The sequence below is a fragment of the Papilio xuthus genome, unplaced genomic scaffold (assembly GCF_000836235.2).
Source record: "Papilio xuthus unplaced genomic scaffold, Pxut_1.1 DF829567.1, whole genome shotgun sequence".
In the NCBI taxonomy this organism is placed as follows: domain Eukaryota; kingdom Metazoa; phylum Arthropoda; class Insecta; order Lepidoptera; family Papilionidae; genus Papilio; species Papilio xuthus.
In genome coordinates this window covers 258987-286916 of record NW_013529082.1, presented here as the reverse complement: position 1 = coordinate 286916, position 27930 = coordinate 258987, and the positions used below count along the sequence as shown (strand labels likewise).

The 27930-nt window shown below is 38.4% G+C and overlaps 1 protein-coding gene across 1 annotated transcript; it reads left to right on the top strand.

The window, feature by feature from the left end:
* Positions 1 to 887: 887 nt before the first annotated feature.
* Positions 888 to 26114, top strand: Dad (Daughters against dpp). Its single transcript, XM_013311847.1, has 5 exons — positions 888 to 1249; positions 12722 to 12775; positions 20915 to 20995; positions 24141 to 24325; positions 25751 to 26114. The coding sequence occupies exons 1-5, from the start codon at positions 985 to 987 to the stop codon at positions 26099 to 26101; spliced, it is 936 nt and encodes a 311-aa protein (XP_013167301.1). The 5' UTR covers positions 888 to 984; the 3' UTR covers positions 26102 to 26114.
* Positions 26115 to 27930: the final 1816 nt, after the last annotated feature.

The window sequence follows — 27930 nt, the reverse complement described above, 5'->3', positions numbered from 1 at the left end:
CGGGTGGCGCCGCACGCACACTGGCGCGCGCACCTGACGCCGCCGGTGGCGCCAGCCGGCCCCGCCGCCCGCGGCCCGTACCTCACCCCCGCCATAGGGATGCCATTACTCCTCACATCTACAAGCAATTCGGGAATTTTTTTTAAGCATAATACAATCGTTTATTTAAAAAATTGTGACAGATAATTTTTTTGCAATATACTTTAAATTTATAACGAATTATATATATGTATAATCAAAAAGATTGGCCGTGTTACCATGTGACAAGTATGTATCTTAAAATTAGGTAACGTAGGTCGGTAAGCAAAGCAAGGTCATTTCGCAGTAAAACAATATTTTTTATGTATACAGTTGGTGTTTTATAATATCTAGTCAGCGATCGTAAAATTTATTTTATACAATTTGATTGTGGTAATCGCAGTTTAATAAAATGCTGAATTAATTTAAACATCAGCAAATGCGAGTCACGTGTTGCGAGCTGTCGAATTCGTATGTGACAGACAAACGATGTTGCTGCTGTACATATTTATATTGCATCATCCAACACCAATATCAGCATATAGAATTAGGTAGTTTAAGAAAATCAACCAAAGTTTTGTTTGTTTATCTGTAATACCATCGACGGAGAAGTTAGTTGTGTAGTAGGACAAACGCATAGTCCTTTGTTTGTTGCCGAAAATAATAAGTTTTGTTATAAAAACATCAATCGAAATTTATGACTTTCATGAACACATCGATGAGTGGCCGCTGCGAACATCGGCGCCCGAGCAAAAGACAATTTCCATAAAACTAAACAAAAAAATGCTAAAGCGCCGAGGCCAGGACCCGGGGTAAACGGTGCGCGCAGGTGTCTCACCGGCGGCTGCGGCGCGCGGCGGCGGCCGCCAGTCGACAGCCCGCGCGCGGCGAGTGATGACGTGCCGACAATTCGTTAGTAGCGCGCGGCGGAGGCGAGCGCGCTCGTGACGCCGGCGGCGGCATGTGATGTTCCGGCGGCGTGCGCTGCGGCGGCGGCTGGCAGCGGCCGGCGCGCCCTCGGTACCGGACGACCAGCTGCGAGGGCTGGCGCGCGCGCTGGACGCGGGCCCGGGCGGTACGGCGTGCGTGCCGGGTGCGGCGCTGCGCTTGCCGGCCGCCCGCGCCTTCCTGCACCCCGAGCTGCGCGACCTGGCCGAGCTCCGCCGCCTGCCGCTTTGCTCGGACCACCGGTGCTGCAACCCCTATCACTTCAGCCGCCTCTGCAAGCCCGGTACGTGACGGACGTTGAATCGAGCAACAAGTGTGTCTCGTGTGCATTGTGTTGATGTGATCTCGTTCGCGGAGACGTAGCCTATCTCCTGCACCACACATTTCAGTGTTGTAACACTGCTGTAGTACTAATGTTTATATGGTTATGGGACGTTTATTTCAATAGAAAGTTGGAAATCGGTGCTCGGCAAGTATAGCTCGTTCGTCCGTGTGATGAACTCTTATCACCTGTTTGCATGTTTTATCTGGACATGCGTAATGAAGCATTTCGTCGGTTGTAAAGTTTTGCACACACGCACCGGATCGTATTTTTCCGTCCGGTTCACGCTGTCGACGGATCGCGTCGGTATCACTGCAAACCGTTATCATATCGATGTATTATTTATCGCCACTGTTTGCTCCCGTATCTGTCATACGTCGCATGTGACGTCAAACGATGCCTAAACTCGATACAAAGTGCATGTCCAGTTTCACGGCCGACCGCATTTCTCGGTCGCCGTGTGCACGCGCAGCGAATGTATTCCATCCCCTAAAGCGTATTGTAAACATTGGCGCCATGCGCGCTATATATAGTGGCTGACATCAGCGCGCGTTTTAGTCTGACGCTAAAGTTACTAACGCCACCGTTGCCACTTTTCGCAATGTTCTAGTAAATAGTAGTTAATGTTTTCCGGTAGTGGGTAGCGGATAGAAGTTACTAGTTTTGTGAGGTGTCAGTACCGCAGTGTGAGGGTAAGAAATCTGTATTTATGAGAGTTGGGGCGAGTCGTGTGCGTCGGCTAATCTGTCGTGCGAGCGCGGGCGCGCCGTGTGGCGAGCAGCGGCGAGGGTCACTCGGCGATAACTAGACAAGGTCACGGCGCTGGCGCCGGCGTGCCGCTTGCCGCCCGCCGCCTGCCGCCCGCGAGCGGCGCCCGCACCCCGTTAACTTCAATACCGCGCGACGCCGCTACGCCTTTGTACATATTTAAACTCGCGCGTCTCGAGGGCGACCTTTGTCATGTCTGCGGTGTCCGACATTCCTGTATCGCCGATATCGTCGCGGCTTCCTGTACAATTAGTATTCACCGACGCCATCGCCGCGGCCATCGTAGGTACGTCGACTGGTCTCGCCTCTGGCCGACCGACGACCACCGACCGCCGCCACGGCCGAGGCGACTTCCTCGATACATTTCACCATTCATTTTGCAATTTTAGATCATTAGTTGTCCATTTCTTCTGTATATTTTTAGATACCTCTTTATGAAAAAAACAAATAACATATGATGCACTTTATGCTTTGGTCAGATAAACGTTATTACTTCAACTTGTGATAACTTTGTCAATATCGCAGTGTTTATTTCATATCCATTTCAATAGTTGTTAATGTATGAGTGAGATGGTAATTGCCGCGATGACTCCTACAGTTAATGACATTTTAAGTGGCGTATGGGCCCAGTGTTGATGCCTGGTGCCGGGTAGCTGGCGATGGCGGTTGACGTATCGCCAGCCACCCGGCCCACACGCTGATAGAGGTTGCAGGTTCTCGTTGCCGCGTAGGCGTCGACAATGCCTGTTAGCATGTTAATTAAAAAGAAAGCCGAGTTAATATTGTATTGCATGTTAAGCAACGTCTCTTAATGTGGGATGTCTCAGGGCCTTAATTGGTCGCTCAACTTTTCGAATAAATATTCATTGTAGTAATTTAATTTCCTCTCTTTAATAGTTTTAGCTTCATCAAACAAACGTAAGTAATTGATATATAAATAATAAAAACGCGTAAATAACTTTTAATATGTTTACGAACCTACGGATTTTGTAAAATACGATGATAAAAAACAATATACTGATAGGGTGCTAAAAGTAGAAAGTAAATAGTTATAAATTATTGTTTATGTCAAACATTAAGTCGGGAAATAAAGGAGCGCATACCGCCTTCATAAAACAGATATATGAACGGTAGTTAACAATTCCGGTTCAATATGTTTCGGTAAACAAGTTTCAATTGTTGTGGCCATTGAACAATGAATATGTCCAAATGGAAGTTGTTGGCGGATAAGATGGCGTCACTTGGGCCGAGCGGCGGGCGCCCGCAAGCCGGGGACCTCACCTGCCATATTTTTTTGCGTGTCTCGACAACTTTTTGTCCACTTTCGCGGCACCGAATACGCTTCCGACGATGACGTCTGTATAATTTGCCATTCCAATGATTTATTTTATTATACCAGTTTACGTCACCCAACATAAAAATATTATATCAAACAGACTAATTAGACGCATATTTCTGTGTATTATTTTGCCCGCGCTCGCTCGCTCGCTCGCAAACATCACAAATTAGATTTATTTTTAAAACAAATTAGTTCAGTTTATTTATTAATTATTTGAGGTGATGCTGTTAGTTTAGTGTAGATTTGTTTTTAAATTTTAAAATCCTTCATTTTTCACAATTCCGTGTAATTTCGTTCAAAATCGTTTCTAAAACGGTACATTGTCCCAAATATACTTTTTTAAATAATTTTTTTACCCAATGTTCAGTCAATAGTGTTACGGATTGGCAACAGTTTTCTTTTGTTTGTCAATGTTTTTATTCGATGGCGCTTGTTGAGCTCACCGCACCGGGATTAAAGGCAGGAGGGTTCAGGGGCGGGGGGTTGGTGTGTCAGTGAGAAGTAGTTAGTTTATCTTATCGCGGGATGGCGCAGGCGTCGACGCGGCAGCAGACACAGGATTAAGGGCCGCCAACATCCCTCACGAACATCGTCTGCTTGATCATTACAGTAATTGTTTAAGCTTGTTTGTAATAATAAAAATACCTACATCGTTTTTCAAGATTGACATTTACTAAAATAATTATTCTTCTTAAATGTACTCGGAAATGCCAACACCAACAAGTTCCATAGTTCGAGATCGACATACTAGATAATATGTTCATTGTGTCTATTTAATCAATTATATGTAGGCATTCAAGTTTATTATAATTTATAAAAGTGACGTGCGGATATTGAACCTTCAACTTAATCATATATATAAACTATAGGATTAAGGTTTTATGGACAGATACACTACAAGAGAAACGAAAGACATCTAAAGTTAAATGAATTAATTTCTCTAACCTTGATTATTTGTGAGTTTTTTTGTTATTTTAGGGTGATTGCAACGACAGACAGTACAGATAGATTGATGTGTAGAGTGTAGTGTAGTGAGGATGTATGTAGGAGCGAGGAGAGGCGAGGCGAGGCGAGGCGGCGCAGCGGCGGCATGCATGTGTCGCGCCGGCGCGCTGCCGCCTGCCGCCGTGGCCGATATTTATTTAGGCATAATTGCTCGGCGGCTGGCTGGCGCCGGCGCCGGCGCGCCGCGGGGCGGAGGCCTGCCGCCGGACGCGGGGCGGGGGCGGGGGCCGCGCCGGCGCAGGTACGCCGTAAGCCCGTTTCTACGTTCGTCGTGTCGTGATCGTGTTTTTTTTCCTCCCGCTCTCTCGTCTCTTCGCTTTTGTCGAATTTGTGAATGGTACGTTATTGAATAGTTTTCGAAGGTTCGTTTTTGTCATCGGTTGTTGGGCGTTTTATCATCTGTACGATTTAGAAATTCAGCTGCATTCACTGTCGCCGGCGCTGACACTTACTCGGTACTCGGTCGGAATGCCCCGCGTGCCCCCTAGTGCCCCCGCGCGCACACGGTCTCCCTACTTATTGTTCAATATGAATACATTGCGATCCTTATCTATTTACGATATGTTTGCAGAATATTAAATTCGATTTCCAATATTTAGAACTTATTTTAATATGTTTACTTAAGGCTAAGACGACTTCGTTGTTTAACACGACTCGTAAGATGTTTTAATAAACTAAAAATAAAAACATTTTTATTGGAACTATCAGAACAAAATAATATAAAACGTTCTGACTCACTCACTGACAAAGCCGCAATGAACATATCTTATAATATATTTTTTTGCATAATTAATCTGCAATGTGTATGACATTAGAGCGATGTGTCAAAATTATCGATGATCTCAGAGTGTTTACGGGCAGCGGAGAGAACAGAGCGCCGGCGGCCCATTGACTGGCGCCTGAACCGGTTCGATGCCCGCTCAGCTCTCCTCGCCTTTATGGCCCCTGCCGTGCTCCTTTCTACATCATACCGCTGTTTTATTACGACTGCTTACGTATAACCTGTATCATACGCAAGCAATTAATAATTGAAATTATTCGCTACAGATCCCAAATGTTTAAATCATTTTATTATTTGATTGGTTAAACATTAAATGAGAAAAGATAAAACATATTAATTATTTAAAATGTGACATATTGTTTAGCTGTATTTCATGAACTCTGATGTTTTTATAATTCAAACACTTATTTTGTGATAAGCCGCAGTTTTATAATAACAAGTTAAATCATCTTTTATTACGTTATTTAATCTTATCTATTGCCAACTATTCTATACTAGCTGTCGCCCGCGAAACCGTCCACACGGAATTAAGAAATGCGTTCTTTCACACAACGATATACATGTATGCAGAATTTCATTGAGATCTTATGAGTCGTTCTATAGATACCTTCCCTTCTTAAAAACATCCATCCATCCATCTTAACATTCTCATTTATAATATTAGTAAGACAGTAAGATTTCTGTCATTGAGTTGGGTAATGTTATAACCGATTGAGTCAAAATGTTGTTAAATGAACTGTATCAAAGGAAATGAGGCGGTTTTTTCTCGTTTCACGTGAAATCGTTATCTTTCCGGTTATTAAAGACTGATGACTAGTGGATGCTTTTAATTTTTATAGTTTTAACATTAACTTTTAGCCGACATCATAAAGAAGGAGGTCATAATAAATTAAATAGATGCGCGTTGTTGATTGTAAGATCACATAAGTATTAAGATTTGTTCATCATTGTTATATGATAGTTCATATATAGAACTTTAATAATATATAAATACTAGCGATCGCCCTGACTTCGTCAACGCAAAGAAAATATGTAGCGTTTAACACACACGCGACTATCAACTAGGTAGAGCCGTTTCAGAGATTATCAAGAACAAACGCTACCCTAAGGACAGACAGATCTTCAAAATTTCAAAAAATAGTTTTCCGTTATCAGCAAAGGAAATACATACTATGTAACAAATGTGATTTTTTATCGATGTTACATACAAACACTGCAATCTTATTAATATAGGTAGAAGTCGGTATGTTTATGTTCTGTGTTCTTATGTCACCGGACGGATTTTGATAATTTTTGGTAGGATGTTCTAAAGAGGCCTGAGAAAGATTTGTCTTACATCATGATCTTTATCTGATATTAAATCAATATAATTTATTTTACAATAAAATAAGATTTACGGTTAATTAAAATGAAAAGATTATCCGTAACGATTTCGGTTATCTTTTAAAATCGTAAAATATAATATGTTAAGTTTCCGTGTAAACTTGTTTGTTACCTACCATTTGTAACACATGTACGGTTATTATTAATGATATAAAGCATCACATTCTAAGTGGCTGATACTCGAAACATACATTTTTGATAGAAATATGATATGTTGAACTTACGTTCTCATGTACTCGTATATAATTTGACTTTTTGGTTATCATTTTACTTGCATTTAAATCGGACAACAAAGAAACTGTTTAAAATAGATCTAATCAATGTTAATTTTATCTTTTATGTTTGTCTTAAGATTATTTCTGTTTTCTTTTTAGTTAAAAAGTTTCGTATTTCTAAGTTTTTTTGTCTTTCGACAATATATAATGAATACCAAGTTCTTATTATAATCTAGGTCTAGTGAAATATTTTCCCATGCGCAAGCGCCGGAATAGTAACATTTGTGGCATTAATGAGTGGTAATTAATTCTTGTGAGACGCCGATATTATTCACGTATAAAGTAGTCGCCGGCCCATTCACTTCTACTTATATAATTGGACATAATTAGTTTCGGAGAACTTTTATCATCGCCTCAAACAACTCATGTTTACTCTACTAAATACTTCCACTTTTTGTAAATGTTACGTACCTATTAGGATTTGTATTAAAGCACTGGCTATCGTCCGCGACTCCGTGCACTCGGTAAAATAATACTTTAACATCTATACCAAATTTCATTGCGATCTATGCAGCCGTTTTGCCCAACCAACAGATATCCATCCAAACATTTTTATTTATATTAAAAGTATGATTTTAAAAAACAAAGTCTGTTTTATTAAGTTTAAATTTTTGTACAACTATCTAGTGCAACACAACTATTTTAAAAAGTACATCGTTATTCGTTACGTGATACGGGATGAGTGTACTACCTTAAACAGCAGGATTATCTTTACAAGAGTGCATGTCTGCAGGGCAGTGGCCACCGCATATCGCCCTCTCCAGTTACCTTCCACGAAAACGTTCATAGAATTTCAAATGCACGCAACGAAATAATACCAACATGTGTCGAATGTTTATACTCGATTTGTTTTAATCGAATCGTTTGAAATTAACCACGTAAGCAATAGATAGAAGAGTCAGTTCACTACTGTTTAATACTGTGGTAACTAAACCTTTTAAAGAATATATTTAGGTCTCAGTATGATACGAATATATAATAGCTTGCAAATATCATAAGACTTAACTTTTTTATGACTTAGATAATATTTAAAGGTATTTTATCTGCTCAATAAAATAGACAAGACTTGATAAACGTTAGGTTAAATTGATAAGAAATTAAAATTTATTAAGGACTAGCTGTCCGCGACTCCGAACGCGAGTACTTAAAAAAAAAACTTAATTAGTAGCCTATGGGCTCTTCGAGACTATGTTATACGTCTATGCCGAATTCAGAAACACCTAATAAACATCCATCAGTCCATTCAAAAATTTGCATTTATGTTAGTAAGATTATTTGCTTAAAAATTGTTATTTTTGTCAGATTTAACGTCAGTTTGACAGTTTGTATGAATGTTGTATATAGAGATGTTATTAGGCTTGCTCGTGTGTATGTCTAGGCATTCGTTATCGGACGTAATGAGAGGGCGGTCTGGCAGGCGGAACCGGCATCGGTTCGCAATTACAATTTCAATGACCGATCGCAATTCATCGCACACGCACTCTGTTTGTCTATCAATGTTGTAAACATCTACAGTCAAGGAATTTAATAACTTCCCAACTTGGTTGTATGACATTTTTAATGACAATGGGTAGGAAATTAATGTCCGTAGACTATGTATTTTGTGATGGTTAACTTGTAGTTTATTCTTCAAAATGTATATTTACTTCATTGTTTTTAAGTATTTTCATAGCATTTTTTGGTTAAAGTTTTAAGATGAAAATGATATTGTGTTTAACTTTATTATCGTAGTGAAACATACATTGTGTGTGTCTGTGGTGATATCCAGACAATTCCTGTAGTTAGCATAAAGGGCGTGCGAGTGAGACGGCGCTGGATGAATATTCAGTTGGTGAGCGAGTGAGGTGTGTCAATTGGCGATACAATCCCCGCCTACTTTAAATATAGCGTAGAGAGGAACGTACACAGACGTGGTCAGCCTGACACATCCATCATGCCGCATACTCATCTTCTGACGCGTTGTGACATCTAGAAATGATAGCGTCAACAATCCGTTCACTATAATGGGATATATCCATTTATTTTACAATACTTAAATCGTAATCGCTTTATATAAATCTTCTTTTGTTTTAACCTATTTCATTTTTGTTTACTAATATTTTGATCAGTCTATATTTTCTATATTTGAAATTCTTATGGGAATTTTACAGATATGTAGTTTAGTTTGGTTATACAGCTTTGTTTTATATATTGGCATCTTTTAGCAATTTAACGTTTCACTGCTATGAATCAACCGTGTGTATTTGCTGGTATGTTGGCCAATGTTTGCCAATACAATATGTCCAATTCATTAAATATTTTTCTTTAACTTTGTTACTAATATACAAGCACATACTAGGTAACTAAGTTTTATTACGCTTAGTTATCGTACAATCAAATCAAAGGTCATTTAGTTAGATAAATGACAATAATTACTTGTTGATTGATGTTGCGATGATGAACATGGTTTTTTAACGTGTCATTTTTTCATTTCATATTTAAATGAATATTAGTTGTTTTATAACTTTAATCATCGTACTAATGACGTGCATTTGAGATTTATTTCTTAACAGTTTTTCCAAGTTTACTGTGCATTTGGAATCCCTATATATTCCATGGGTTTGTTTTTGATATGTCGTAAAGTATATGTCAATGATATCGTTCACATTGTGTTGGCATGTTGGCACATAATGTGTGGATGCAACATTGGGCGCGTATGACGTGGATCGCGCGTGGGCCCGGCGCGGCGTCCGGGCGGCGCCGCGGCCGACGCCGGCGCCGGCTGACGCTTTAATTCGGCCGGCCCGCTATTTTGGTCGATTCACACGCGTTCCGACCGCCATCACCAACGCCGAACCGACATAAGAGTAGTTTTTTTGTCTATAAAAACGTCGCAACAAATAGCGTTGCTAATTCACAACTTCTATTGTCATTTTAAAGACATCAGTTTATCGCTTTACTTACAAAAGACTAGTGTTGTTTACTTTAAATCATTTTATTAGATTTCATGCAATTTCGTTGATTTTTCCCATACTCACTTTTAGACTACTATTACTCCTCTACTCTCTACTAACTTCTAGAAGTGTTGATTGTAATAGTATATGGCATAATTCTAATATGAAATTGTTTCATTCTTTTATAATGTCTATTTATGCCTAAACAGAGTATTTCAGCGACTGAGTAATGGTCTAGGTAACCTGATTTGCTGTTTGTTTACTATTTTTCCAACTTATAGTTCTAGTTTTGTTATTGCCGGGTACATGCCGGGTTTTTCGTATGTTTTGAGGGTCGTATGACCTAGCGAAACTTGATGCCGTGAGTAAAAACATTTGCCTGTTTTTTGCACAATTTTTCACTCACGACAAGAAGGCGGCCTAGCACAAAAGTTTGTGATATATACTTGAAACGTCATCGATAAAAGTATGACACTTTATTTACTTTACGCCTGATATGTTACTAGGGCTATGTCCTAATGTAAAACAAATTTTGTTGACGCTAGGAACAGTTTCTCACAGATCTTACAATTTGAGAGAATTCATTATTATATTTATAAGTTTTATAGTCTTTTTTAACTTATTTTATAAAACACTGCATAATTTTAATTTTATATTATAGCCATAATTTAATATTATAATGAAATCAACTGGCATTTATCAGCATAGAAACACTTTACAAGCGTAAATTTAAAAAAATATGTTAACATATTGATGAATCTACTTCCGCGATATTGCTTCAAAGACAAAGTTTATTTTACTTTACAAGTAACAACAATATCGTACTACGAATTACATACGAAATCATATTTTAAGGTAGGTTTTAAAATCCTATTTGACATTGATCCAATAAACTAGAAATTTTCAAACAAAACTGATTAAAGCTTAATTACGTTGCAGTTATTTAAAAGCTTCGATAGCCTTATTTTTGTTACATTCCAATTGTCATTTGAATTTATACCGTAGTTTTATTGTATTAAAATTGTTAATTAATCGATTGATTGTGAAAGGTCGATGCCGCGTGTTGAAATCTGAACCGTCGACTGTTCGTGTATAACACATTTCACTTTGACCACTGGTTCAAAGCAACAACGCTAATTAGCAAAGTAAACTGCACTTTATTTTAATTGCGACAGGGATTTTTTTTGTTTTAACCATACCGCTAACATATGTCTTAGTAGTTATGAAAGAAATTTCAGTCACGCCACTTTATACGTATAATATTTATGTAGTCATTCCAGAGTAATAAGGTTGTATGTATGTTGTGTGTTGAATGAAATGATGTTCTATGTTTTAAGCAATATGGTCGGTATTTCTATAATTGAAGTTATATGCAGGGCGCTCACTGAAGTCAACAACTGATATTATTTATATCTGCCAGTAGCTAGATGGCGCGCTAGGCGTTTAGGGTCATTTACTTTCATTGCTCGGTCGTTTTTCAGTGGCTGTCTTTGCGTACGGTATGCATTGCAATGTGTGAATCATTGTTGCGTTGTTCTTAATACTCTGACAATGTTATTTGACCGACCATTTCGGGCTTGTTCATGTCTACCGCAAAGGACATTTGTAATTATTAAGTAGTGCATGTAGCATTGTATGCTGTCCTCTCACTATTCTCGCTTTCAGACTAATTACAATGAGCTGTCTTTTGTTTTTGCTTAATGCAGAAGGGTTCTTGAACGCAAGACTCGTGTATTATAAATAAATACGGCGTCCTTTATGCCAAAATCGTCGAACTCTTTGGTATGCGGGCGAATGCACCGATTGTTTAGATATTTCTTGCGCAAGTGCCGTTAAACACTTCTGCGTTCAAGGCACAGAGCGGTACGTCATAAAATCTTATTGAATTCAACGAGCGACGGCGCGATTTGTATTCGCGTAATGTCGAACAGTAAGAGGAACGACTTCACACGTCCGCCCCCGCCGGCGCCGGAATCGCAAATGCACGCCGCATTCGGAATTCAAAAATAATGATGGCATTCGAAATGACCAATAGCGCGTGCCGGCTCATTCGTAAATGGAATAGAGCGCGTTCCGGATTCAAACGACAACATTTTCGGCGCGGTTCGTACGCGCGGAATGTGAATGTCGGACCGCCAGCACTGCCGCGCCAACAAGGTACTTGCTGTCTAGTACTTAGTACTCGATACCTTGATATTCAATACTCAATACCAAAGCCGATGTTGCCAGTTTTATTGTAGAAATTGATCCCATCAATAAAAATGTTAACTATTTTTAACTCAATCTTGAAAACCATGAGATTTGAATGGTAATCTTAAAAATTTTAAACATTGTATGTAAAATAACATAATCACATACTTAACTAGTGAGACATCCTTTTTTTAATTTACACAAATTTTCGCCGCGCATAATGATATACTCAAGATATAATTCTGCAGTCAAATAGTTCACAATTATTATTATAACCTCAATTTTGTATCTGATATATGTAACAAACGTCTATTGTCTGCCGCAGATTAGCTAGAATCCCGGCAATTATATATAAAAAGACAAAATGCAGATAATATAGGTTGTCCGTCCGCGCAGCGAACGGTCGAGCCTAATTGCTATTTGGTATTTTACCTGGTCCGGTTATGTGATGTTTGTTTTAGGGTTTGTTCGTTTTTTGGACCTGCGGGAGTAACGCGGTTGTTGATTGCTTTGCTTTTGCGGGAATCGAAAATCATGTTCTATATAATTTAAAAAGTATGGTGTTTATTCTTAATTAAGCCGATATCAAGGTTCTGTTACGCAATTGCGAGACGCGTTTTGAAGAAGCGTAGAAAATTTCAAGTGTTTTTTATTTTGTTCAATTTTGTGGATTTTCTCTATTTTTTAAATAATTGTAGTAATGTCATTATTTTAGTTTAACTATAGATAAAAATAATAATATATTGTGTGTTGTTACAGAAACTCCCCCTCCACCATACAGTCGCTTCGTGATGGACGACGTGAAGCCTAAAGGTGAGCTAATAACATTTTATATTGTCTTTTTAAGTACCTTTCTTTACGCCCTTATTACGTCTACCTCAATATTACTCATCTTATTCATAGGAACTGACACTAAAACCGCGTTTACGATGCCCTGCCACTACCACGCTGATGACTTCTAAGAAATTAAATACTTTAAAAGTAAAAACAAGACACTAAAATTGTCCGCTTTATATAACTTGTACTCATAAAATTAAAAAAAAACGTATTCTTAACTTTTGTTTTGGTTAGTGTACGCCGGGTTAATCAAACATATGAAAGCTATTTAACTAATCGTGGGGTTCTGAGACTAAAATCATTGTATAAAACATATCGTCATCCCTCTCGTTATCCTTGACATAACAGGGATAACAATATGTTTTATACGGGGATTTCGGTCTCGGAAATCAACGATAAGAGATATAACGTTAATATGAAGATTTAGTTGTTTCGATACGAGATATAGACGATGAGCGGCGTCGAAAAGCGCGGGACTGAGGAATCCGGACCAGAGCCGGCGCCCGAGCCCGGCGCTCTTCCTGGAAATTAGGGATCGCTAGTGATGTACCTTTTTGTCGATATATCACCGTAGGAAATTGAAAAAAAACTTATCTCAAAATCAACTAGATTTGAGTAAATTTACCTTTGTTTAACACGTAAGTTATTTCTATCGGCCAGTTTTGTAAAGTGATGATATAGATGAACAAGATGCTAGCTATTTCAAAGAAGTCAAGTTGCTAGATGTGTCGTAATCGTAATATACCATGAGATATGATCATCTGTATATATAAAAGAGTGTTAAATAAATGGACTAACATTGATGACTTTGGTCCTGTTGATATGGATGACATTATGCAGGAAGTTAAATCGCTCGCACTAATCAATCAATGTATAAATTGAGATTAAATGTTTTCTTGTCACACATCATTTTAATTATTCATACAAGGACATGTATAATGACATAAGTTATTTGTACGTATACATTTAAAGAAAAGTAGGCAACCTCTACATGTCGTGTAGCCTTGTTTGGTTGTGTCAGATTTCTAAATTGCGTATGTTTTATGCATAATCTGTCACACGGAATTGCTTAATTCAAAAATGTTTAATACTAGGCATACAGTATTGTTATTTATATCCCGGGGATAGAACATGTAGTGTTAAAATGATTTTTGTTGATCTGCTTGGAAATACGATCTGGTTCAATTTAATTTGCAATCTAACGTGGTAAGTTGCGTTGTCAGTGATGGAGAGGCACAGCCCTAGCAGATGTGCGTCAGCGGCAGGCACAGCCCTAGCGGAGCTGGTCCCGCGCGCATTCCAACGCCGGCCGCCATCTTTTAACTACATTATTAATGCTTACGGCGCGGCGCGGCGGGCGGCGGGCGCGGGCGCGGCAAACACTGGCCTTTTTTTCTCTTCCTTAAAGCAACTGCCGCCATGTATTTGTTTTTAATAAAGAGCCTTATTTGCCGACCTTTTCAACTTAAGAGCTTAGATGACAATTGACTGATTGAGCGATTTGAAAATACTTTGCCTTTTATTTGTCTAAATTTTATTCCCACGAGCAATACTTACCTATTTACACATATTATAATCTTTGGACTACGAAACCTCTTTGCATAATCTCGAATTCTTTCATATTTTATCTCGTTTGCCAGATGTATATTTACGTTGGTATTTGGATGTTATTAAACTAAGATTTACCATTTCCTATATCTTTTCCCCATTAATTCATCAAATGCATTTATTAAAATGTATTCTATAGATATTTGAAAACTTTTTCAATTCTGTAGCATTTTATTTGTACGATTTTTCCTTAAGAAGTGAATTCATCTTGTTATTTACAGTTTGTGGGTATAGTGGTGCATCCGGACTTGTGAAGACCTCTATATTACTTGCTTCCTGTAATTACAATATTGTTTTAATGATATTTAAGTAGATTTGTAAGAATTCCAGTGTGAACGCAGGTTACGTTTGTTATTCAGTAAATATGTTACTTAAATCGTTAATAAAATTACGTAAAATTTATTGTATAAATTGGGGAAGAACCTTGTACGTCTTCTTTGGACGTTTGCAATTTTATTGCAAGTTTAAAAGAGGTAAAATTTCGTTACAAAATGTTGGCACGTTGTCAAAAATGTGTAAATGGCTTATCCCTGATCGTCTGCATGTTAACCAGGAGCGGGAACCTGCAGCACGTCACAGGAAATCCCGCCATAATCAATGCGCGTGAGGTTCGCCTTCGGGATTCCCTCCAGGTTCATCATAGGGTTTCCCATACCCTACTCGTGAGGCTTGTCTTCGCGTGATAACCCTCCTTAACTCACCCCTCCCTTATCAACCGTGACATCGACAAATTTCGCTGATTTACTGCATATAAGCCGACTATTTAATATCTCATTTAGTTTTTAATTGACACTGTAATGTTCTTTGATAGTTATCAGGCCTGAGTTTTGTAAATGTTTTTGTTGCCATGCCTAAAACATGACTCCTTTTTTTCCACCCCCAGTTATTTAAATGTATTCGCATAAATTATAATTATAATTTGAAAATTTACCTGATGACAAGACAAGAGGGGAAGTCATTGGACTGAATTACTGATTGGCGCCAGAGTTTTAGACTGATAGTCGTAAATAAGTTAATAAGATAAATTATTTTATAATAAGGAAGTATGTTTGAATATGCATTTAAAGCTAATGGAGTTTGTATTAACTTAGAGTCGTGATCGTAATAAAAACACAAAGATGTTTTTGTAAATTTCTTAGCATTTAAATAAAAATGGACTTTCATGGAGATTTCATTCAACAAACGCGTAGTTTACCTGATGTCCGCACAGTACAATTTCTCACGTGCCTCTCGGAACCCATTGACCGGTGCAGGTCATTCACGGCGGGGGATAATCGGTGTTAGGGGCAAGGGTGTTCGGGTGTTTTTGCTTCGAGAGCGGCTTGTTTTTAAGTGATTCGGCTTGGTATCGGGCGTGCGGTGATAACGCGCGTATCCATTAACGTTATCGGAATGTTATCGGGGCGCCGGCGCCGGCCGGGCGACGCGGCTGTCGCTCTCCGCGTGCGTTCTGCCTGCGCCACACACCCTCACAGAGACGGAGTTACTGCAGCTCTCTGGCATCATCTTCTTTCCGATCTTTTATGGACTGCTTCGAAATGTCTTATTTCTGTGATGAGTTCACCGATTTCTGTACATTATGTTTACATTGTTTTTGTATTTCTTCGGAAATCTACATTTATAAAACTATGCATACATTTTCAAAGTCTTTATTTGTTTTGTAATGTTTTAATCACCAAATCAAGCAAATTACCCGTATGTGTGAAGCGTATAATTTCGAACTTTAATTCTTTATACTGGTCTTGTAGTGCTTGTTTGTTTGTATGTCGGCTTACTGCATGCGGTCGTCCAGTGCGCTGTCACACAACGCGGTTGCTAATGCGATAGCCTATCTATTTTTAACACAATGTCCCGCAATCAATTATATCACACTGATAAGCAAACGTAATAGCTACCTGGTAACGCTTTACCCATCCGCAATGCATGCTTTTAATTAATGTTCTCTCTCTCTCTCTCTCTGTTTATTCACTAAACTTGAAGCATTAAGAATATTTCAACTTAAGCCTTAATCAGCGACCATTAGTGTAATATGGTGTTCAAATATCAGTATAAGCGAGTGTCTCAGCAATTTGTTAGTGGCTGCGGCCGCGCCGGACTCGCTCGAGACCTCCACGATAACACATGCATTAACACTTTGGTGTCGTTATCAAAAGGTTTCCATCACTTTAAATACTCCCCACTTGATACAAGGTACTGGTATTGTACATTACCAATATATATTTACATATATAAAGTGATATAAAGAATGCAGACCTTAATATGTATGTATAATTAATGCGCTAGCATCTTTGTACATCTGTTAAGTTCACTCGTACACATAGTAGTAATTAATCAGATCATTTACTACTAATTTTCTTAAATAAACTGTTTTGTTTTCCAAGCCTTGTATAACCAATACCGGAATTCATTTGTCGATTTACTCGATTATAAATCAATCCTTACGGAGCGGAGGTGGAAGTGGAGACATTTCGATGATTAATCAAACAATTTCCAACACAAAGCGAATGCCGAAGGAAGCTGGCGACTGGCGCCCATTTCGGATAAGTGGCGCCAATGGGTATAGTGCCCCGTGCGCTCAAGCCCCCCTCGCACCACCTCGCCTCGTCGGCGGCGCGGCGGCGTCGCGTAGTCGCGTGATTTACACCAGATTGAGCGGAGACGTTTTATAGTGGGGGCCAGTTATCTGCTGCAGAGATTTATTCGCTGCCTCCCTCCTGTGGGAGGTGAGGTGACCACCTGTAGCTACCATTTTAAATGTTATTCAAGTTGATAAACTCTTGTACCAAAAGCAGTGTGAATCAGATAGATATCGATCTATTTTGTTTATTCACAATACATTTATATCTACTGCTAATTAATTAAAATATTACGCAATCGTTACCTGATTACCATATATTTAAACAAAGCTGCATCGCTTATATTTGATGAGGATAAGATATAAATTTAACAAAATTTAATTCTATATGTTATTCTAGATAAACATATAGAACACACAATGAGGACACAAGATTTGTATTTACCAACTTGTTACAGTGAAGTGAAGCTCGAGTGTGAAATTTTTAATTACATTACTTTACGTTCTGAATTATGGCGATAAAAATGATATACGTACACGCGGAATATCCTCGAATCAGAATAAAAAACCTCGTCAACGAGGAGTCGGAAGATTAATCACGATGCGGTCATTTCTCGGAACATTTTATGACTTTATTTTATTATCAAAATAGTGGAAATTTATTGGACGGAAATTTACTGTTAATGTTTATAAGAAAAAAAAGGCAAGATACGATCTCGTTATACGAAGCGAGGGAATTAATTGACTTAATTAATTTCGAGTTAATCATTTGCAACGAACAGTAAATAACTTTCAGACGGACAGTCAGTTTGACTTGCACATAAATCTTTTATTTTTAAAGCAAATTATTGTTTTTTTTGCTTTGAATTTGTAAATACCGTATCTTAACGGACACGTTTTTAACTAATATTTGTAGAATGATTATCTTTCTTCTATACCGCAAAGATTAAACGAAGTTCAAATAAGTTTTAATTTGTATGATGAAGAGAAAGTACTATGATATTATAGACAATACATAAATTCAAACGGGAGTGGACTCCCTCAAGGAAATAAGAGGCCACAGTGATATGAACACCGCTTGTAAACACGCAGCCCGCACCAAACGCACCTCCACTGTGTCAAGTGACACAGACATTTATACTGACAGAGAAATACATTTATATTTTAGTTATTTATATCTCGTAAATCTTTTAAACGTTTTATTATTGACTTTCAAAGAGAATGATTGAATATTAACAATATTAATTCGAGTTTTCATACAAAATAAATCGAGCATCGTCGCATTTAGTAACTCAAATTAGTCTACCGCGACCGCAACATAAAACGTAACAGATCCTTGTAAATCAAACAATTATATAAAGTGAGTTTCCAACATGTTAAAATTGCCTCAATAGAACATAATATAAATATGAATGCATTATAACATAACGTATCGTTGTCGTCACGTGAGATGTAAGTAGGTGTTGCGTCGGTGTCATTGAGCTTTCAAGTATTCGGGTGCAGGCGCGCGAGCCTCTGCACTCCGCACGGCCCCGCTCCGCCCCGCACGGCTCGCAGGCATGCGATGCGTACTCGTAGTCACACGTCACTACTTCCCATATTTCATACTAGTTAGTAACTTTCACTACAATCTTACAACACTTGTATTAAATTCCGATCAACTTTCAATGATATTGTTCGAAGCTGTAATACACTAATACTTTTAAGTCTTCATCTCCGTGTACTTATTTTATGCTGTAATATCTTTCCAAGTACCTAAGGGTCTATCATGAGTACTTGCGTGACAGTTATGACATCAAGTTCTTAACGCCATCGACAAAATTTGTATAGAACTTTACGCCCAATAGGGGCGTCGCATAAATTCTAAACATTTCGTAAATATTCTCACAAATATTCGTGATAAACCCTTTGAAACTAAAGATATATAAAGGAACTTAATTTCACTAAACCATGTAACAATATGACGCAAGTAATATTGCAAAGGTCATAATGTCGGATATTGTTTTAGTGTTGCCGCTTTATGTTTATATGTTTTGCTAAGTCCACTTTCCGTTGTTAACAAACATAGTGCTCGTGTGAAATGCATTTGTTATGGCAACATCGCTTCCACGTGCGCGATAGTTTATGTTGGCAACCCTGACTAGAAGCAGCCATTTGATATGTTGCCATGCCCTAATGCTGCTTTTACTTGAATAATTGCTGTTGCGAGAAATAATCTCTCCATACCTAATGGCGTATAACCGTTCACGTTATGAACATATTATGTGATATTAGGTTTTCTTTGTTTTCAAAACGGCTCGCCCCATTTATAATGAATTTAAATTCAAAAATTTCTTTAGTAATTTTCTATCTGTTCTTTATACTGGAATTATTACAATATCCTATAATTTAATTCAAGAACACAATCCTACAATAGTTATCTTACCTTGAATCTATATTATTTGAACAGGGTACAACAGTTGGCAGAAAATTCCTATCCATAACTGTCGCCTGCGGGCGCCATGTTGCTGTCAGAATGTTAATTAAGACGTTTTGATTGTTGGCGCCAAAACACTTGCGCATAATTTGCAATATGAGATATGATTTAAATTATCTCACTTCGCTCTTATAACATATGATCATAGACATGCGCAATGTCACTTCCTACATTTTGAATAGACAAATGAACAAGAATGTTGCCAGTTACAAAATACATTTTAGACAATTTCTACTCCATAGCCATTTTAACCAATCAAATATTATTATATTCTAATTAAAATATCGTTCTCATTAGTACTATATTTAAACACAACACGATATAAAGGTTCAAATTATTTAGATTTGCATTGCACATCTCTCTTGACTCACATAATATGACGGAATCACTAACACTGGCAACTTATTCTTTAACTTGTTTGTTAGTAAAAGAAGAAAACATTTCGATCGCAAAATACTATAGCAAGAGAACAACTTGGCTTTATGTTTTTGTGCGTTTATAATTTATAAGTAAAATATCGGCTGAATCTTAACATTACCGGTAGTTTTATTGATTGTCTGTCTATCATTGGACGTGTAGACGGCATGTAACCTTGATTTGATCTCCAGTATGCTAATGGTGGCACATATGCGAACTACGTCCACATTAAATATGTACAGCCGGACACACCTACCTCACATATCTATGTAGATACGCGTAACGTTTCCGCGCCGCCATTACGTTACAAATTACAAATACCATTACAACGCTGAGAATTGATTAAGATTATATTGTTCACTTATAAAAATATTAAATAGAATCTCAAGTAATCGCTCTTATGTTATTTTTGTTACTTGTAAAAATACTAGACTGCAAAAGTTACCGATTTTCTGTTCTTTTATCACTACATCTTTTGTATTTAATATGAAAATAATTAATTTAACTACTTATTTGATATGTATAAAATAGTAGATAAAAAATTATGCAAAATCAAACATAATAATAGACGTTTAGTTTTTGTATAACAAGTATGAAAACGCGCGGCAGGCATCAAATAAACATCTTCCATCCGTCGGTCGCACAGGTGTCCCCTATGATGTCATGCCGGACCTGATCTACTGGTCCCCGGCTACGGTCACCATCCCCACTACTTATAACTTATTGTACGGCTTTTGATAGCTTTCAAATTGATTCACTCATTTTGTATCAAGATATTTAGAACTTGATAACTATTGCGTTGTTAAACATATCGAAAATGTATTCTGGAGGTATTATAACTGCAGTTATGAAATTTTATCCTTACTAGAAGTCGCTCACGACTCATGTGTTCCTCCAGACTATGTTCTACATCTATGCCAATTTTCATCGAGATCCGCTGAGCCATTGTGGAGATACTTTCAAACATCCATCTAAACATTCGCTTTTATAATATTAGGAAGATTTATCTGTCAATATTAATGTAAGGTTGTGTTTTCAGAGCACGGCGAGAGCACAGAGGATGCGAGGAGGACAGATCATGAGCGGCTTCCTACAGGCTCCCTCGCCACTGATGGCGAAGGTCAGTATATATTTATACATTACATAAAGTTATATAAAAGTATATATAATACTTTTGAAGAAATTGTTTTCATAAAAGATGATAGAATTTATTCATAGTTATGTCGCATCTTTGTCACCTCTTCAAATAAGGATACATGTTTAGCAAATTCCAATCGAATTAATTTGCCATCAATTATTATGTGTTTTCATTAATATTTCATGTCGTTAATACGTACAACAATTAATTTGCAATAAAAATACTTGCGATAGGAATGTTTTAATGAAATAGACGGATCATTTAATTAGGCGGCTTAAAATTCCAATGATAAATGTTGTAATTGTGTCAGAGGCGGCGGACTGGCCGGCAGATACGCTGCACGGAACCCCCCCATCCCCATCCCGATCGATGCTCTTACCTGACAGTTCGCATACTTTACACTGCAAGATACTTCCGCTACACACCTGCTCTATCGCTGCAGATTCTTTATAACTAGTGTTAGCAATTAATTTTTTAATATTAATAAATCATAAGGATACGACGAGATATAACTCTGTTCACGTGTAAGAAAGATAAAATTAGAAAATTGCTATTGTTATATTAACCGGAATTTGTTTTGAATGTTAAAAACAAATCTACTAATCTCGACGACGCGATGTGACAACTCAAATGTCGGGTACTACACCCAATACTAGGCTAGAAATCTTACTAATGTTATAAATGCGAAAGTTGAGATGGATGGATGGACGATGGTTTGAAGGTATCTCCAGGTCAGTTACATGGATCTCGCTGAAATTTAATATAGATGTAGAACATAGCCTGGATGAACACATAGGTTACTTATTATCTATTTAACCCCACACGGACTGACGCGGTCGACAACTAGTATAATCGTAAACTTTTATTGAAAGATGTTGCTAAACAACCCCGTAGATGTCTAATTCTTGTTATAACCGCCATGGATGATGTTCTATTTGTGCGAGTAACAGGCAATTCGCTCACTCAAGTGGTGGTCTCGTTGTCATGTCAGCAACATGACAGCCTGTCGTCACATCGCTAACGTGCGCAATTGACGCGCGAGTGGACCAATTACCGTAGGTCGACGCTCCCACGTAGGGTACCAGTAAACTTGACAATGTTATAATATTTTCCACTGATTTACTTTACTTACTCAGAGTCGTTAAGTGGTCTCCCTGCTAGATATAGATCTACATAAAGAATCTCTGTAACTCGTCAGTAACCAATTAACTGATTCAGTTCGTCATCTGCTTTATAAATGTAGTTAAATAACAGTTAATGTTTTCTAATATATAACCTAGTTTAAAAAAATGGAATCTCCTACTAGAAGCACTTTGGGTATCTGATAGATTAAGTACTTAATAAAAAATGTGAAGTCACCAATAAAACGTATCATATTATATGTAGGACATATGCCTTTTGCTTTATTGAAAAATCGATTCAGCATGCTCAGAGCGGGCGCGGCCATTGAACGACGTGCTATGTTTAAAACACTATGCTTATTCCGTGCTGTACCTAACAACTACTGGAAAGACCTCATCGCAACATGTTGTGAAACACGTTGCAATTACATTGACCCAACTTTGTGCGAATACACAAAGCTACTAAGTTTAATGTGGGGAAACTGCATGTAACTAGAAATAATTAAAGGCCAAACTATGACGTCACCAATATCTCCTGGGTACTTTCGCTCGCCTACTTAGCTATTGATAACTTATCAACACGCTTTGTGCATTCACGGTCATTATTGCGTTCTTCTTTGCTGTTAACTTGTTCCTATTGTACTTACACTGCCGAAGATTCAAATCGTTCATTCGACTGAACGAATGAATGGAGACTAGGTATTAACATTGAAGTCTAGAACATTAGCTCCTCGGGTTTGGAAATCTGAAATATTTCCTTAGCTATTGGATTATAAAATGGTAGCATAATTTTTTTAATCCAATCGTTGCGAAAACTGGGTCTAAATCCATTAAATTCTAATCTTGAAATCTTTATACGACCACTTATTTAAATTGTACACGAAATTAAAATAGTTTTTTGACTTTTTTATTTAATCGTAAAGTATAATATTACTGTAATTATCCAAGTAATTCATTGTAACTTTGTCTAAAACATTTTCAGTGAAGTTCAATTTCTTGTGAAGTTGTACCTAAAATGGTACTCTGATTACATAAGTGTAGGTAAAGTCAAATAGCTTTATACAAGTTCCTAACTCACTAATCTCTTTTTCAGTACGAACATCCAAGCTTATTGTGTAATAGATAGCCCATTCAGTTAGTAAGGTGTGAATATGCTATAGCATGAGTTAGCCGACGGTAACCTTGACGATCGATGGCGGCCCGACGTCGCGGCGCCACCACCTCACCACAGGCTACCATTTTTCATGGCACTATGTGGGACAGACATTTCCATGGCTCAAGTTTTTGGGATAGGCACGTCGCATAATGCTTTATTTATTACTTCGTGATTTCGTTCCGATGACATTTTTATAACAAAAACTTTTACTTTAGCACGAATATTTGTGACAAGTGCCATCGTATCCTCATCGACATTTGCATCGAACATACAGTACACCAAAAATCTCATAATAATATTGACATAATTGCCGATGACAATACGAAGGTGCTTGTCGCAAATATTCGTGCTAGGCCCATCGAGGAAATCGTTCATGTAGTATGAAATTACATTAAATATTCGAGTGTTATAGATAACATGTACCGTGAACTAGGGTTGCGGAATATTGTGAGGTGTTTAGTTGGTATGTGTCCGAGGTAGAGGAACACACACAAAATGAAAAAAATGTTGTAGCTGATAGCATACTGTTAAGACTAAGAGCTATGTTAAAGTTGCGAAGCATAGAATCTTGCGTGCGGCGTGCTCCCGTGACGTAGTCGGAGCTGGCTCCCCGCCGCTGTCGCTCTCGCTCGGCGCCAACTTTTCAATCAACGTGTTGTAATGTAGCGCGGATATTACACCTACAGACTACAGATGTATTTCTGTGACAACACTCTATTCTCTAAAGTCTTGAAGGGCTCGATGCTAATTAGGTTTTTTTTTATTTGGCGTAGACGGAGTCGCGGGAAACATCTAGTCTCTAGTATATGCTCCAACAAGCGGATTTAACAAGGATGTGTTTGTATTGCAGAGCGGCCAAGCTGGGAGGCAGAGTGGTGCCGGCTAGCATACTGGGAGCTGGCGCGGCGCGTGGGCCGGCAGCACGGCGTGCGCGTGCGCGCAGTAGACGTGTTTGGTGGAGACGCTGCGCCGGGCAGGCACGGACTTTGCCTCGACGCCCTCCACGCTCGCAACGACGCACCGCAACCTGAACAGGTAACAACAAACAATATAATGTTTTCTAAATTAATAAAGATTAAACAGCATGCTCCACACTACCTAAAGAACTGACCAAGATATTTAAAGCAATTGTTATGTACATTTTTATTAACTTATTATAAACGTAGGGTAATTGGTGCAACAATGGTACAAGCAAGCTGGTGTTTACATTTCTCGTTGGCAGATTAGATATTAGGCTAATGTATATATTGATCAAATTGCATATTTACGTCGGAGACATTTCGATCATGTTTAGTTTTGACGTGCGAGGTGTTCGGAAATAGATTGCAAGCGCGATCGGCTTACGTCAAGACACGTGGAATACGTGCCCTGATCCACGTAGTGTCCAGCGTACGTGACGAGTCCGGCCCATATCGCCACTTTATCTGTCCGCCGATTGTGCCCGCCGTCCGCCGCGACACATTCGCGACACCAGTGCCCCCCAGTGACGTAGAAATTAATCGGGCTACGTGACAACTTGTGTCATGGCACGTAAACAACATAATATCATTCACCACCCCCTTTTATATACATAAAGTATTGCATTTGATAATAAAATGTGACGTCAATAAAGCGGTTATCATAAAAATAAAAACAATCTAATAACAAACGTTACAGCAGTCATTTGTTTGTCAATGTATGTATTTGTATGAAAAATAAATCAACAGATTTATAAGAGTATTTAAATACAAACAGGAAAATCATTGGTGAATTTATTTAATTTGAAAAACGAAAAACGATTAATTAGTAACAAAGAGCAGAGTCAAACATAAACTAGTGTTGATGCATCACACTGTTTCAAGCTATCCACATAGAAATGGCAGAGCATTTCTCATGGGAGCAGCAGATTATTATGTACTTTGAATCATAAATAACGCTAAAAATTAAAAACTTACGATGTCTTTCACTCGTTTGGAGTTACAAAATATTGATTTGGGCTGGGCTGAACTATAAAAAACTAGAGTCCTCATTCCTAGTTTTAGTCATATTATTAGTGAATAATGATGTCGTGGCGATGGCGGCGCGGCGCGTATCGCATGTCATCAGGTTATCTGCGCGCGCGCAAATCAATTGAGCGGCGAGCGCTCGTTCATCGTCGCTATACTGTTGTTGCTTGTTGCCAACACTTCTACGTGCTATAACTCTTATTTACCACATTGATTTATTCGTTAGGATTTGGAAGGTGAAGTTATTTATCTCAAGATTAATTTAGCTAACACTGAATTGATACAATGCTTGTACTTTCGTGCAGTAGCTAATGCTTATAATCTCAGCAAGCTTGTACCATTGCGCTATTATCTTTCAAGCTGCTTAACTGACATCTAAGTTAAAATTAAGACAGAGTATTCTGAGTAGGTAACTCTGTTCTTCTTTTACTTTTCGTTGTGTATGGTGTATTGCAATTGTATGTGTTATTTGCAGGTGCGTAAGACACGAGCTAAGATCGGTCTGGGCGTGACTTTGTCGCTGGAGGGCGACGGTGTGTGGCTATACAATCGCAGCCAAGCACCGGTGTTCGTAAGTTCGCCCGCGCTGGACGCGGCGGCTGCGCGCGCACTGCTCGTGTGGCGCGTGCCGCCCGCGCACTGCCTGTGCGTGTTCGACCCCGGCGCGCCGCCCGCGCCCGCAGCACTGGCGCTGCCGCACCTCGGCCCCGTGGACCCTCGCTCGGTGCGCATCTCGTTCGCCAAGGGCTGGGGGCCCAAGTACTCGCGGCGTGACGTCACCGCCTGCCCGTGCTGGCTGGAAGTGCTGCTCGCGCCGCCCAGCTGACCCAAGGACGCTTAGTGCGATGTGGTGGTCCTCCTTAAATATAACTGCATTTATTGTTTACAAAACGAGCAATTAAAGTATGTGATATTGAAGTACTACGTGGTGGCGACAGATGTGGGGTGGGCAGTGAAGTGAAGTGTTTGCAGGACGGACGGATTTTTGTGAACTTTTATTGTTGTGTGTTGGGAAAGTGAACGTAACACGATCGTTATTTTGTCAGTGGTTTTATTTAACAAATCGGAGATTGTCCGCAATGAGAGCTTAAATGTCGTGTTATGTTCACGTTTCTCAATGATTTCTCTTTACATTTGGGAAACTATTTCAAAACGTTCGTGTTGGACTTGTTGTTGACTGTTTAATATTTGCTACATTTGTATGTAATTATTTTTCTCAGAAACAAAACAACGAAATTGTATATTTTGTCCGTTATTTGTATGAAGTTCGTTGGAGTTGCGCACACGCATTCGTGTAATGTGTGCTAGTCACAAGTTTTACATACACATACATACAAGCTATCATACAAACTTACAGACAAGCATTAATGCACAAGAGGCCTTTTAATGTTCTTGTATAATTAGAATGAAAGAAAAACATATTTTTCTAAAACAAAACCATCGCGCCTATCTCCCATACCGTAGAAAGTTGATTGTAATTTGTTTGCGAAGTTATAAAATGGTCACAAAGCTAAGTAGCCTCTGATAGCTGCAACCATTGGGTGATGGGAAATGCTCGCTCAAGTTGGATGCGCCAATTTAGTTGTCGAGTATTTGTTTGTATAGCCTCTTGTTTCTAAAATAATATCTATGCAAGATGCAAAAATCGTGGACCGACTAAGATGTTATGTTGTAAATGTTAAAATTTTAACACTAATTTTGATCCAGTCAGAATTAATAAATTTTCTGTCGAAACTGTATTACATGTAGAGAGCGACATATTTTTCGCCATAAAGTGGTTTAACGTCGAGTCGGTTCGCGTTAATATGTTATCCCGCCAATAGAGGGCCTAGTACGAATATTCGTGACAACGTTTTTTCTAACGACATCGCCAAAAGTATTACAATATATGCAGCGCCTCTACCGGACGTAAAGTACACCAACAAATCTCTTTCAAAGTCACATTTTGTCGATGACACTACGAAGAGGCGTGTCGCTAATATTCTTACTTGCTCTAATGTATAGTTCGACGAGGATATTGTGTCAGTCGGAAATTATGTGAACTAATAATATCATCTTGATAGCGACATATTTTGAGCAATGAGAGAGTGGCACTTCGTTAATTTAATGTTGCCATTTTTATAATTTCAAAATTCCAAAAAAAATTTACACGTGATGTTTTACATGTAGGTTGTTATTTCAAAAATAGTAAAAAAAATTGCTAATATGCTATGAGAACTGAACGATTTTCTGAGAAAATAAGGAAACTTTTGGCTTACCAGCATCCCTCAAAACTTGTAGGCGTCAATCTGTTAATGTCACAAAAACTGTCACAGGATCGTTGTGGGACTATACGAATGCACGTGGGTCACGTGGGGCACGTGGGGCACGTGGGTCACGTGGGGCACGTTGAGCTGTGTGTGTAATGTGTATAAAACTCGGCTTTAATATAAACGCGAGACTGTGTACATAAACTTGTTATATGTACTATAAATATTTGTAATTACTTATTTATAATTATGACATATGCCTTACTGTTAACATTATAATTATTTAAGATGTAGAAATAGTACTATTATATTTTTTTATGTACAAATTGACACAATTTTGTAATATCGCGAGGTAATGTGCGCGGCGGACTGTTAGTGTTTGTTTACGAATGTAGTTTAGTGGCGA